Source organism: Mytilus edulis, chromosome 7 (genome assembly GCF_963676685.1).
Source record: "Mytilus edulis chromosome 7, xbMytEdul2.2, whole genome shotgun sequence".
NCBI classification, from domain to species: Eukaryota; Metazoa; Mollusca; class Bivalvia; order Mytilida; family Mytilidae; genus Mytilus; species Mytilus edulis.
The window spans coordinates 50,129,433-50,145,636 of NC_092350.1; the positions used below are offsets into that span (position 1 = coordinate 50,129,433).

The following is a 16,204-nucleotide window of genomic DNA, read 5'->3' on the forward strand; positions in this document are numbered from 1 at the left end:
GAACCAAAGTTCAGAACCAAAAATCCAACATGGAACGAAGGTTTAGATACTGAGTGCCCGGATAAAACCTAATTGCATTCAGAATACTAATGAATTTTTATACTTTAAAAGTATTTCCCAAATCATTTATTTATTAAGTATATTTATATATAATTATATTTTGAAGTTGACACCAACTCCTGTGAATTCATCATCATTCATAGGATACTATTTTTGTGGTTGTCATGGGTATTGATAGAAATGCAAATTTACACGTGCAACGGAGGGCAAATTAATCTAAGATTTTAATCCTGGTTTTCCTATTTATTTATATTGTAGTCATGTAGTGTTGTGTTGTCATTTTGATGTTATATTTCACATGGCCATAAAAGAGGGAGGTTTGGCATGCCACAAAACCAGGTTCAACCCACCATTTTTTCCTTTAAAAATGTCCTGTACCAAGTCAGGAATATAGCCATTGTAAAGTTTGTTTCTGTGTGTGTTACATTTTAACGTTGTGTTTCCGTGGTGTCACGGTACTTATCTATCCCAAATTCATGTACTTGGTTTTGATGTTATATTTGTTATATTTGTTATTCTCATATGATTTTGTCTAATGCTTAGTTCGTTTCTGTGTGTATTACATTTCAATGTTGTGTCGTTGTTCTCCTCTTATATTTAATGCGTTTTCCTCTGTTTTAGTTTGTTACCCCGATTTTGGTTTTTGTCCATGGATTTATGAGTTTTGAACAGCGCTATACTACTGTTGCCTTTATCTGGAAAGACAAGGAAATGAAAGATCCACTAAATTACACATGTTACAACTCATCTCAATCCGAGAAAATAAATGAATCCTCAGTAGCTATAACTAACACTTTAATCTTCCTTAAAACAGAAGTTATCAAGTAGTATAAACTATCAATTCCGGGTCTAAACTATAATTTAGCAAATATACATTAAACAATTTACTTCATAATGAACGTGTGTACATCAAACTAGAAGACCAAAAAAAAACCTACTTGAAACATATCAAAATGGCTACATATAACAAGAGCAGACTTAAAGACTAAAGTTACGACTAAAATATAGTGCTACGTCGGACTGTAAAATGAGAGCCTTCTTTAAATGTGTTACTCCAAACATAGGATTGACCGTACAAAGGTAACTACTATAACCATGACCCTTAAGTTAAAATTTACAAGCTTTGAAACCTTACCCAAGTCACTGGGTTTTATATATAGCTTCTTACATCATTGACCGCCGTGTTAAAAAAAAAACACTTGCTAGACCATACTTAGCCTAATGTAAAGATTATCTTTTTCACGGTTTGGCCTAATGTAAAGATTATCTTTTTCACGGTTTGGCCTAATGTAAAGATTATCTTTTTCACGGTTTGGATAATCATCAACAACAGACACAGACACGAAGTAATGACAGAATATCTTCAGGATGCTGTTTACTAAGGGTATCAGTTAGACACAGATCTAAAGTTGGGTGTTAGTCAGGAACATTATACTCACATGGACAATCCTATTTAGTCGTTAGATTTTTTGTGAAATTGATCATTGATGTTAGTTTACATTGATAAATAAAAAAAAACAACTGCAGTATACCGCTGTTTAAAATTCATAAATCGATTGAGAAAAAAACAAATTAGGTTACTGATAACTAAAACTGAGGGAAACACATCAAGTATAAGAGAAGAACTACGATACAACAGAAACACAAAATAAAATGCAACACACACAGCACAAAGTAACGTACTATGATAAAACAATGACCATTTTCCAGACTTTATGCAGAACATTGAAAGAAAAAAATAGTGGGTCGAACCTGGTATGCCACTGGCGAAACCTCGCGCTTTAATGGCAATGTTAAATATAACATTTAAATGACAACATTACATGACAGGACTACAGTACAAGGAAATGCAAAAACATTCAGGACGAAGAAATACACAAATAAACAGAATTTCGGGGCCCTTTATAGCTTATTGTTTGGTGTGAGCCAATGCCCCGTGTTGAAAGCCAAAAATTGACCTATAATAGTTTACTTTTATAAATTATTATTTGGATGGAAAGTTGTCTTATTTGGCACTCACACCACATCTACATATATCTAATTACAATAGGACATATCAACATGCTAATAGTTATCAAAGGTACCAGGCTTGTAATTTAATGCACCATACGTGCGTTTGGTCTACATAAGACTCAGCAGTGACGCTCAGATCAAGATGGTAAAGAAAGCCAAACGAGGTTTAAGTTGAAGGCCATTGGTGAGCAATACGTCTAATGAGTGGTGACAAATACGGCTAAGGTTATCTATATATCCTTAGTATTTAGTATAGTTCTTACTTTTACAAACAGTAAATGTATATAAATGACCATATAATTGATGTTTAAGGCAACAACGAAGTGGTGAGTTACCACAGAATACAAATTAACACGTTAAACAAAAAACGAAAGCACACAGAACAGAACAAAATAACCTTGCATTGTCACCTACAGAATAACGCTACGCTACAAAATGAAGTCACAGGTAAAAGTGATGTCACGATAATTTTCGAAAAGATGGATATAGTTAAAAATCTGGTTTGTAATTATGGCATGAAATAATCTAATCTTTGACCAAGAATAGTATTTATTTTTGTAAAGCATGGGATTGATTGATAACAAACTACATAATGTCTTATATAAAAAAGCTATTATATTTAGTCAATAAATCAAATGTCCTAAATTTGACTGACGGATATTCGCTTGTCATGTTTCAGATTTTCTGTCAGATTTTGAAATCCTTTGGTGTTATCAATTCGAATGCCTTACAACATTTTGTAAAATCTGTGTCATTTTTTTTAATAATTTTTGAGAATTGTGACTCGTCAATGATAAATGTATGAAAAATCAAGAGAGAATATTTTCCCGAAAATATTTCAGTAATTATTATTTCGAAAACAAGCACACGGACCTATATATTTTATTTGCTCCTTGGTTCCTTTATTAATCCCCTATCAGTATATATTTTTGTTATGAAAAGCTTGATATTTTGAAACTGAGTAGCGAACTTCCTTAAGTAATAGATAAGCGTAAATAATTCATAATAAATACAAAAAATGTGTTATTATTGAAATTTAATAAAAAGCAAATCAATTTATAAAATCAATATAGTCAATTAATTAAACGTAATATTTATTTATTTAAAAAAATAATATGCACTACTAATTTAAAATAAATCACCCACGAAATGTAAAAAATTTGATATTTACATAATAGTTATACGGTTTGGATTTGAATTTTTTTTAGAATGTTAGATTAATACATTACATAATACATCACAAAAAAAATAATAAAATGCAACGACATGAACTAATATAATATGTAAATAACATGCAATTTTTAAATCCATTCTCATTAGTGACCATGACTTTTTCATAAATAAAGCAGCATACTGCATATGCATAATTGAGAGTCACGAAGGACATAAAAATAATACAGTATCCGAGATATCCATATCATCTATATTTCTATAGATTTTTTCATTTTGTTTAAAGACTCAAGTCTTCAGTTTTTATTTACCGTCCATTTAAATCAGAAATGTCCCATCCTCATCTTTTTCTTTCAAAACCAAATGTTTACATAAACGGTCTTCTTAATTATAATAAAGCGATATTAGAAGACAATAATTGTATGAAATGTGTACCAGTATTGTCAAGTAAAATTGGAAAAAAGACAGTGTCCTTTTCATGTTTAGAAAAACAAAGACACAATGGTTTCATTTCATTTTGTAATTGTTACAACTAAAGTTTTGGTTAAAGCAAAAATATAAAGTTTTTAATTGTAATTTTGAGAGTGATCTCCCTTCGTAAGACATTCATAACAATGCATGCTTCCTTTGATCAGAGAGGTATTTTAAAAGAAAGGTAATGTTTTATTCGTTAACCAAGAAGTGGGGAATCTATCAAAATAAATTATCAAATCTTGTAAAATTAAGGCGTTTAATCTCGTTTGTTTGTTGGTATATGTATGGTTTAAAAAAACATTAATACAAAACTCTTCGTTTAATGTCTTTTGTCTGCTATATTAACGATAATAAGCATAACACTTTTAGATATTTTAGATACAAACAGTTTTACACATATGATTTCAAATTCATATTTAACCAAAACATTTTTCATTTTTTTAAGAAAGAAAGTAGAGAAAAAGTATTTTCATTTTATCATTGAAACATTGATTTTCAATCAGTAGCCTTACAACCAGCATTAGATTCAAACAGTAATGTGTAGCCATCTTGGATGTGTCCTGATCGTAAGAAATTACTATACTGAACTTAGTACTTAGTTATCGCCAAGTGTATAAAATCTTTTACAACAAATGACTCTCACACAAAAAGCATAAGATGCGTAACCATGTATTTTATAGTCAAACGCAGTAACGAAATATACTACGTATTATTATTTATATAAAAAAAATGTTTCTTAAAACTAGCTATATTTAATATTTTCATAAAAGAGCTACACTAAGTGTGTTCATAAAACCGAGCTGTACTAAGATTGTAGTACAGACCAAAAAACGAAAGCATACAGAACAGAACAAAATAACCTTGCTTGAAATAATCAAATCTCTGACAAAGAATAGTCTTTATTTTTGTAAAGCATGTGAGTGATTGATAAGAAACTACATAATGTCTTATATAAAAGCTATTATATTTAGTCAATAAATCAAATGTCATAAATTTGACTGAAGGATGTTCGCTTGTCATGTTTTAGATTTTCTGTCATTTGTATGAAAGCCTTTCTAGATATTGTGTCTTGTTTCTTATTAGGAACAATTATATCTAAACATTCAAATGAATTTCTTTAAAAAAAACCCGTAAATATGTTAAAAGCTTTATGTCTAAAAGGAACATAAAAGTCACAGCCAAACTAATTTTAACCGAGGAATACATTTTAAAAATATTCTTAATTTTCAACGGGGAATTGTAACATAAACAAACTTCACATTGCGACATATTAATAAGTAATGAATAATATCACGAATTAAAGGATAATACATGTATAAGTTTACTATGAGAGCAGATAGTTATCCTCTTCCGTTATCGTTACTATCTCAGTTGTACAGCTTTGTCCTGGTTGGTCTGTCGTATTCATCTCTTCCTCAAGTGAATGGCTTTGTGCTGTTTTTTTCGACGTGTTGATCTCTATCTCACGTGAACGGCTTTGTCCTGGTTGTTCTATTGATTTCCTGTCTACCTCATGTGTACAGCTTTTTCCTGGTTGTTTCGACGTATACATCTCTATCTCATGTGAACGGTTTTGTTCTGGTTGTTCCAACGTATGCATGTGTACCTCATGTGCACGGCCTTGTCTTGGTTGTTCTATCGTATTTATCTCTACCTTATGTGTACGGCTTTGACCTTGGTGTTCCGACGTATTCATCTCTATCTCATGTGAACGGTTATGACATTGGTGTTCCGACGTATTCATATCCATCTCATGTGAACAGTTTTGATCTTGATGTTCCGACGTATTCATCTCTACCTCATGTGTAAGACTTTGACCTTGGTATTCTGACGTATTCATCTCTATCTCATGTGAACAGTTTTGGTCTCGCTGTTCCGACGTATTCATCTCTACCTCATGTGAACGGTTTTGTCCTGGTTGTCCCGACGTATTCATCTCTATTTCATGTGAACGGTTTTGTCCTGGCTGTACCGTCGTATTCATCTCTATTTCATGTGAACGGTTTTGTCCTGGTTGTTCCATCGTATTCATCTCTTTTTCATGTGAACAGTTTTGTCCTGGTTGTACCGTCGTATTTATCTCTATTTCATGTGAACGGTTTTGTCCTGGTTGTCCCATCGTATTCATCTCTATTTCATGTGAACAGTTTTGTCCTGGTTGTACCGTCGTATTCATCTCTATTTCATGTGAACGTTTTTGTTCTGGTTGTCCTGTCGTATTCATCTCTATTTCATGTGAACGGTTTTGTCCTGGTTGTACCGTCGTATTCATCTCTATATCATGTGAACGTCTATGTCCTGGTCATTCTGTTGTAATCATCCCTGTCTTGTCTGTTGGTTGTGTTCTACAATGTGCAGTTTCCCTTATTTCGTGCATTTGATTCTGTAGTGTACATTGGATAATCATTTTCTTGAAGAGCAAACGGATTTCATTTCTCACTTTGGTTGACATCAGCATATAGATGATAAAATTTGACATACAACCTATAATTGTAAATAGCCTTATACCTTCCATTAGCATAGCGAAAATGGAATATGAAGAAACATCAGTGTTACCAAACATACCTGTAAAAAGAGCCAGCCAATATGACATTGTATATTCATACCTTTGTATCAGCCACACATTCTCTGATGTGTTGTTTCCAAAATAACCGTTAATGTATTTAAATTTAAAACACCACGACAAGTACACAAATACTTTTGGAACTTCTGTAATGAAGAAAACAATAAGAACTGCAATAACCATTGCAACTGATCTTCTTTCCTGTCTCCTTTGTTCTGTAATCCGTCCCCTGAATTTGTTCGTCATTAACTTGTAGACGATGAATATTGTAGATATCAGCATGACCAGACAATAGGTTGTCAAAAGAACGGTTTGAATCAGGAGATATGTTAAAGATGAGTATTCTAAAATACCATTACCTCCGGAATGAACAATACAAATTTTAACATCTCTGAAATCTTCAGTACTCTCAGACCAAATGCTAAAATGTCGTGGAATACCTATTGCTATGGACAGTAAGAAACACATAACACAACAAATTGAAGCTTTTTGTTTGGTCAGCTCATTTTTAGTCCAAACTGGAAAAAGGGTGGCTATGACCTTTTGTATCCCGAGACATGTTGTGATCATTGTTGATACATTGTGGAATGTGAAGGATAATATTGACAGATGAGGAAAAATAGAACAATACGGATATGGTAAATAACAATCGTAAGCTTCTACAGTATTTAGAAATCTACAAATATATTGTGACTGGAATATTGGTTCAAGTCCATAGCACGATATCGCCGTTAATAAATGGCTACAGATAAACCTTGCATGAGTATTGTAGCAGGTGAACGCAAAGCTTTACGACAGAGTATAGTAAATATGACGATGTTCATTAGCATTGATATATAGGATATAACTGAACAGGCACGGTACATATGTAGTAAATTCTTGTCCTTATCTACCCAAAAATAATCAAAAACTAAAGTTACCATTATTTATATCGGATAATTTGTCTTGTAAATAAGAATACTCATCTATTTTCCATACTCGGATAGCACAATTAAACATTTGACAAAGGATTAACAAATTAGAAGGTAGATAGGCACATCATAATTTCCAATGGTTCCAATTTCCATGACGATATAATACACATGAACAAGTAGATATTTCGTCATCTGTGTCTTAGTAATCCATAGTTATTCTTGGCGGACGTTGTAATGAATACGGACGATATACAGCTTTATTTCTAGCTCTTTAAAATGACTCACAAGCTGGATGTGTATATATTCATTTGATAATTTTTACTGGTTTAAAATTCTAAGTGACATGCATATATCATTGAGATCACTAAATGCCATATTGCAGAATAATACCAACCACTAATATTAATATATATGACAACTTAGTTGTCCTTTTGTAAAATAACAATAGTTTACCCATGGGTAAATGAAAATGACACTTAATTTTGTGTTTCCAAAGCACTTTTTTATTTTATCCTCAACAGGAATGATCAAACTAAAACATTTTGAAAGATAGAGATGTATAAAACATAATCACGTGGAGATGTATAAAACATAATCACGTGAAAGTCATGTTACCAAAAGGGTATAAAACAATAGCCAAATCCGTCTAATGATTGTTACATGAAATATCCATTGATGTACATTTTGGACTATTTTAAATCTTGGTCTATTTCTGAAATAAATTTTCACATACATTTGATTTTTTAACCCTGTATGCTAACATTGCACATGTGAAATTTTTTGTATATACACTGAACGACAAATATATGTGAAGTATAAACTTTTCTGACGTCAGACACGCGAATCAATGAATGTGTTTGTAGATAGATGTTTTTGTGTTCTGTTTAATTGTTCCTTTTAAAATTGTTACACGATGATGACAGCTTTACCCATATTTTGACTATCTTACTTATTATGTCTGTTTAGTTCACGCAGCATTGTAAATATAACGGAATTTAAAAAGACTGTCATTAAAGGGAGAGGTTTATATTTGAAAGCGCTATAAAACTAGGTTTAATCCACCATTCTCTACATTTGAAAATGCCTGTACCAAGTCAAGACTATGACAGTTCTTGTCCATTCGTTTTTTATGTGTTTTGTCATTTGAAAATTTCTGAACCGGACCTTGCTCATCCAACATTAAGGTTGTACTAAGGTGAGGTTTTGAAATAAGTGTCAAATTTTCTGACCCAGTGGTGTTTTTCCATACGATACAAAGTAAAATGTTTTTTCTCATAACACATATTTATCTTTTAACATAAGACTTAACAGCGCATAAAAGACCATTGACAAAATTATAACAGATTCTTGATTTTCTTTCTTTTGATTTGAGACCAAAACAATACCAATGCCAATATAAGGTAAAAGTCCGAGTGAGACTTTCCCGCCATATTTTATAAATCAAATATCTTGAAAAAGAAGCTCCATCACCTATCAATATTTTTAGCTTATTTTGATTCTTAATTAATACTCTTCCAGCTTATAGTATCAATTTTGAATTCTTCATTTATTCAATTTTACCTAAGATCACCGAAGTACACCCTTAAGAGCATACGATACGATGAGCGTATCTTCCTTGTACATAGTTAATGTTGTAAATAGATTAGTTAAAACATATTTATTTATAGTGGATTGAAAAACAAGTTTTGCAACTTATATTAATACCTTTCCACTTTGTGGGTGCGAGTGCGGCCTTATAGCGGCATTAGCATACTCTTTTTCGAAATCTACTTTCATCCCAAACGCAGATACTCCCCTGTCCTGTCCCAAATCAGGCCCATCTGGCCGTTGTTGGTCTTGTATGATTTTTAATTTTAGTTTCTTGTGTATAATACAAAGTTTAGTATGACGTCCATTTTCACTGTACTAGCATACATGTTCACAAGGGGCCAGCTGAAGGACGCCTCCGGGTGCGGTAGTTTATCGCTACATTGAAGACCCTTTGGTGGCCTTCGGCTGTTGTCTGCACTATGGTTCGGTTGCTGTCGCTTTGACACATTCCCCATTTCCTTTCTCAATTTTTTCTATTTTAGAGTCTGTTTTCGGAAAAGTCTTAATTTTAAGAAATTATTTTCATCATGTACTACAGATCTGGTACTCTCTGTAAAGTCAAACTTGTGATGTTCAACTAAGGTCAATCACGTACAGAACTTATCAAATATTTATTTATAGTACCTGAGAAACGACTGTAAACGAGGGACGAAATATACCAAAGGGACAGTCAAACTCATAAATCTAAAACAAACTGACAACGCAATGGCTAAAACTGAAAAAGAAAACAAACAACAGCACACATGACACTACATAGAAAACTAAAGAATAAACAACACGAACCCTACAAAAAAACTAGGAGTGATTTCAGGTGCTCCGGAAGGGTAAGTTGATCCTGCTCCACATGCTGCACCCGTCGTGTTGCTTATGTGTTAGCAAATCCGGTAAATAGTCTAATTCGGTAGGTCACATTCATGAACGAGATGGAGATTGTAGTTACGACGAAAGGAATATATCCGATATCATTTGTGAAACGGTTATTCCATAACGGTCAACCAACTCTTGATGGCGTCCGTAAAATTTACGAAGGGGTGATTTCAAATTAACCATTTGGAACTCTTGGTTTTATAGCTTCCTTGTGAGCAGCAACCTTCTATCAAGAAAATCATGATAGGAAATGCAAGCCGGGAATATCGTATCGACTGGGAGATATATACCCCGTTTACAGGTGCTGCTGGAATGTTGCTACTTAGAAATGGAAAGTTCACAATCGGAAAGCTGAAATCATCTCTTTTGTAGTAAAGTTTTGTTTTCAACCGATCCTCATTGTCAATTTCTAGATGTAAGTCTAGATATGAGGCCGAATTAACTGTATCTGTAGTATCCTTTAGCTCGATGTGATAGATGCGTTCCACATAGTCACCACATTTTGAATTATTTAGTGAAAGAACATCATCTTTATAGCGGAAAGAAGAGTTAAAGGATATTGCTAACTTCTTATCTTTCTTCCTGAGAAGTTCCTGCATGAAGTCAGTCTCATAATAATAAAGAAACAAGTCGGCAAGTAGAGTGGCACAGTGTGTTCCCATTGGAATGCCGACAGTCTGTTGGAAAACACGTCCTGCTTGTAAACTGCTTCCTTGATTGTAACATGAAATATACATTGATGTACAGTTATATGACGACATACAGTTATACAAATACGAAACCTAGCCTACAAGGTAATATAAAACTTGACTTCTCTCATCCAACATTGATATGTGCTGAAGACGGGTTTCCATGTAGATATATCGGTGAATTGGTACATGGCATACATTAGTCGACACTTGCTTTGAATGCACAACTTGAAATATTGGAAGTGTAAGGTTCTCTGCAATTCCCAAACACTCTTGAAATAACCAATCAACTAGTACTCGTGTTACATGTACCTGCTAAAGGGCATCATTTTTTAATACTGCAAATATGTGCAACATTTAATGTCATGTTGCAGATATTGGTTTCTCTGAAGACCTGCTCAACCTGTTATGTAAATCTCGAAAACATAAAACTCAAATTGACGGCAAAACTATGTTAAATTTTGTTGGATTTTTAAACTTTTTTTTTAAATGTTTTTATGTACATGTGTTCGTTTGTTAAGATATTCAAATCATAAAAATTTACGCTGTGGTGACTTAATATATTCAAGGAACCGTTTTAACAAGGAGGATCCTTAGACCAGTTTTACCGTTAGTCATTAGAGTTTTTGTGAAACTGATCATTCGTATTAGTATACATTGACAAACCATGAAATAATCAAATCTTTGACCAAGAGTAGTTTATTTTAGTTAAGCATATGACAGATTGATAAAACTACTTTTTAAAATATAAAATTAATATATATGACACTTCCTTTTTCAAAATGGTAATGTTTAGCCATTAGTAAATGAAAATGACACTTTATTACTTTTGTGGCTCTGATGAACATTTTTGATTTGATCTACAACAGGAACGCTTAGGATTTTTTAAAACCTTTACAAATGAAAGGTCATGTTACCAAGAGTGTACATGTATAAACCATAGCAAATTTCGTCAAATGATTAATATTGTAACATAAAATAGCCATTGTTGTTTTTTTTTTTTTTTTTACTGTCCATCATTTTTTTTTTTCCCAAGTAAAATATCTTTTATTACAAATCTGCTGTTTTAACAATTTACTCGGATTACAGCGTTAGTCCGAGTATCCCTGTTATTAGTTACTGAATTTCCAGGGAAAAGCTCAGTAAAGTATACTAAATTATTCAAGTGTTAATTATATAACATATACATTCTTTTAAATACAGTGTATACATATTAAAAATAAAATTTCATGGTATAAATCACGTGTTTACGGAACATCAATTTGCATTCCGAATTTGTATTCAATTTCCCATGTTTATAATCATTGACACAGTTAATTATTTGTACTTGACCTTTTGTGCTGGATTAGTTACCGTTGTCCGAAAGCTAGTGCAAAAGGAAGCACATGTTAGCACATGTTAGCCATTGTTGTTAATTAAAATGAAAGCATACAAACAGGATCTGCCTAGGTAATAGAAAAGTCCTGACTTTGATTTCGCTCATCCGACATCAAGGGCATACGATAAGATGTGGATATCTACCTTGTTAATAGATTTTGAGTTTTCAGAATAGTCTTTGTAATATATATATATAACATATTTTGGTACTGTGTAAAATTGTGTTTATTATATATCATATACCTTCAAATTGCATAACATTATTAAGAGGAACCAGTTCTGACAACTTTCATCAATGCGTTCTGAAATATCTCGTATTTGAGATTGAATATTCTCTGTAAAGTCAAGTTGATGATGTACAGCTCAGAAAAACGTCGTACAGTACTCACAGGAATACATGAGATATCGCTTATAAAATTCTGAAATTTGATAACAGTAAATTTTATTTGAGAAACTACTGTAAATTTCCTCCATGATCGTAAATGCAATATACATTGCTGTGCATTTACATAACGACATACAGTCATAGGAACACCTATCCGCAATTTGTCTACTGGGTAATAGAAAAATTTAGAATTTGTCTTTTTTAATCCGACATAAATTCATGCTGCAGATGCGCATCCACATGGATGAATAAAAACACAGCAACACCCAATCAACATTTACCTCAAATTTAAAACATGGCATATTGAAAGTGTAAGGCTCTCTGCAAGTAAAAAAACTCTTGCAAAAATCTTTTTTTCTATTAAAACTCATGTTATCACTTAAGAAACTTCGAATTACAGTAATTCGTACAAAGACATATTATTTACCCAGGATGAGATTTTGGCGAATCAAATTACCTTCTTGGCATCAATAAACATTAAATTGAATAGCGAATTGGGTGACATACCTTGTTTTTATTGAATACGTAGCCTGCATTTAATAATGTACAAACAACGGTGCATTGCCGGCTCATCTATATATTCGACAAAAGAATTGTCCATAAGTTTGGTAAAGATTCTATAAGCAGTAAAAAAGGATATACAGAAATATTGTGAAACTATTTTCTCGCGTAGTGTTATTAACCATTTTTGACTTGTAATTCGATTTTCACATAAGCGGTCACCTCAGTACAATTTCACCTACCTTGATAGCAAAATATTAAATACCTGGATATTATGGAATATACTTTCTCCATCGTTTTTTATATTCAGGAGCTTGCAGCTGCTATGCAGACGTTGTAAAACATCAGAAGAGTATAAGAAGAAATTTGATGAACCAGCTGAGGTATGCAAAATAAAGTCTCGTCTTTTTTGTAAAAGTTCACGAAACGGTTTGACGACCTTGTTTATAAATATTCAGTATTAACTTCACCAATCATACACGGCGGTCTTTAAGTAAAGATTTTATGTACTGACGTTGTTTATAATCTTCATAACGTGTTATCATATTCTTATATTTGTCTTTATGAGTTTCAACTTTAACCGTTTATTCACATCTAGTAAGATCAATTTTACGTGGCTCCGTACTGATACATCCCGTCATTGTGTAATTGTCATATGGTATTTTTTTGGTTTTTGTATTCTTGTCATTCTTTTGTCCACATCTTAGTTTTTTTACAGTGATTATGTTTATTATACGATGAGGACTGCTGTACCTACGCTGTCTGTTTGTTTTGTGCACACATCATTGTCAATGCATTGATGCGATTGTAATACAAGTAAAATGTTTAACGAGCTTTACAACCAGATTTAATCCACCATTTTCTCCATAAGAGGTGCCCGGAATGTTATAGTTGTGTTCCATTTGTATGATGTGTGAGAACGTTTGTTTTTTTCCTTTTTGGTTAGGGACTATCTGTTTAGCATTTTGAAACGATTTCGCCATCAGTTTAGCGGAGAAAAAAAATTATTAATGAGACCTGGTCGTAGACGGTTCTCTAAAGAATACTCCTTCAAAATAAGGTTCAGTTGAACCAGGAATTTCCTAAGTAGTCTAGACCACGAACTAAAGCTTATTAGAAAATAAAAATGTTACTAATGACAAAATTGAGGTCAAGATAATTGTCACTTTAATTGTTTAGAAGTTTTTGTCCTTGCGGTATTCACAAATGCCGGTACCCTATACAATTATGGTCCGTATTAAAGGTGAATATCAAAAGTTGTCAACATGAGAAGGTTATATCACTTCGCACTGGCCCTCAGTAATAGTAATCGCTTCTAAGTTTGTTTTATTATACCGAACCAACAATGAAAAAGCCTTTGGAATCATCAAAAAAGAACTGACCTTACTTTAGTAAACAAAACCACAAATACATTAGTGTCTTAGAAGTTCTAGCATGTTCAACAAAAGCAGCATCTTTTTTTGTAAAATATTGATGGCCCTGAAAAAGGGCAGTTTCTAAATAAGACATATCATGCTACTTGTAAAGCCTTATTTCCTCGATGGGCTTCCTGTAAAATAGTTATCAAAGATACCAGGAGTATAATTTAATACGCCAGACGCGCCTTTTGTATACATAAGACTCATCAGTGACGCTCATTTTCAAAATAGTTAAAAAGCCAAACAAGTACAAAGTTGATGAGCATTGAGGACCCAAAATTCCAAAACGTTTTGTCAAATACGGCTTAGGTAATATACTCCTGGGATAAGAAAATCCTTAGTTTTTCGAAAATTCAAAGTTGTGTAAACAGGAAATTTATAAAAATGACCATATAAATTAAATTGATATTCATGTCAACACCGAATTGCCGACTACTGGGCTGGCGATACCCTTGGGGATGAAACGTCCACCAGCAGTGGCATCGACCCAGTGATGTTAAATAGTTATCAAAGATAAGGTACCAGGATTATAATTTAATACGCCAGACGCGCGTTTCGTCTACACAAGACTCATCAGTGACGCTCATATGTATCGGAGACGTTGCCATTTTGTCATTTTAAGTATATGACGTAAATATCTTGGCAGATAACTCATGTACAAATCTAGTAACTGAAAATTTATTCTCCAGAAAATAAATAGGGTTATTCACCGCTGGTATATTTTTTTAAGGGTTATTTGTCCTTTCTTTCAATTTAATGGGAATTAATTGAATTATTCAATGTCACATGATAACGTGTTACCCAATGGAATTGTTTGTTATATATTTAAGGTATAAAATGAGAAATGTTAGAAATCCGATATGCTTCTTGTTAAACTATTCATTAAAATTTATATGTATTAAAATAATAATAGCTCTATAAGGACACGCTTAAATCAGAATCAGATCGCATCATTTTTTATTGTTTAATGTAAAGGAAAAGATATTGTGTATTTGAAATTCATGACACACACCATGTGCATATGAAAACTTTTAAAGTTATAGTTCTTCATCTTAAAGTACTTCGTATCTCATTTGTTCAAATATCACTCCATTCGAATGAATAAATCTACGAACAATGATTTAGTGTTAAGAGTCTTGACCAACTGGAAAAATTAAGATATGGGCAGATGTGTCTTACGTCATTGGGAATGAAACGGAACATAAAGTACCTCGCAATGTATGGAAGGGAATATCCGCCATAATTATACAATTCTTAATTTGTGAAATGCAATTTCTTAATTCGTAACATACAGTTTCTTAATTTGTAAAATGTAATTTATTAAATTGTAACATTTTTTTCCCCATCCGTTACATGAATTTCTACATTTCTTGGTTGATGAAATGTAAATTCTTATTGTGGAAATACAATTTCTTAACTTTTTAACGTTTTTTCTTCATTCGTAACATGAATTTCTACATTTCCTATTTTTGTGAAATGTAGTTACTTTGTTTGAGTCACGTTTTGTGAAATCGCGTTAGTGTGTTTTTTACCAGCCAATGAGAAGTTACCTTCCAAAGCAAAGAACACCCGAGTTTGAGCAAATCACATGTGTCTCCCTCATGCAAAGCTCTGATTCCTTCCGCTGATTTGGCTATACTTTTTGGACCTTTTGGATTATAGCTCTTCATCTTTTATATAAGCTTTGGATTTCAAATATTTTGGCCACGAGCATCACTGAAGAGACATGTATTGTCGAAATGCGCATCTGGTACATGAAAATTGGTACCGTTAATTTTATTAATAGTGTTTCTATTTTTCTTTCATTTTGAATTGTCTCCTCAAAACATAACATATACCCCTCTTTTCCCTGAGACTCTCCTTTGTAATATAACCATCTGAATTTCAAGCATAAACTACTTGTAAAGTATATTTTTGTAATCACATAATAAACACTAAATTCAAAAGCAAACTTCAATCAATATCATTAAAACATGGTACATTGGCATATTGCATGTGAACTTTTGTAAATCAGAACAGTGTACAAACATCATGAGAATATTAAATGTCAATGATTAATTTGTTATCCCAGAAGTATGTTTTTATCAATAAAACATGTATATAATGTCATCAGTCAACATTCGAGGAATCAAATTAGTATGACAAATTGATAACTCATAGAATGTTTAGATTATTGGTTTGAT

General features: G+C 32.5%; 1 protein-coding gene across 1 annotated transcript; it reads right to left on the reverse strand.

Annotated features, from left to right (window-relative positions):
- Window positions 1-5,041: 5,041 nt before the first annotated feature.
- On the reverse strand, window positions 5,042-5,989 carry LOC139483185 (involucrin-like). The gene has a single exon (XM_071267220.1). It carries the CDS (start codon window positions 5,987-5,989, stop codon window positions 5,042-5,044), a length of 948 nt encoding a protein of 315 aa, XP_071123321.1.
- Between the last annotated feature and the right edge of the window lie 10,215 nt (window positions 5,990-16,204).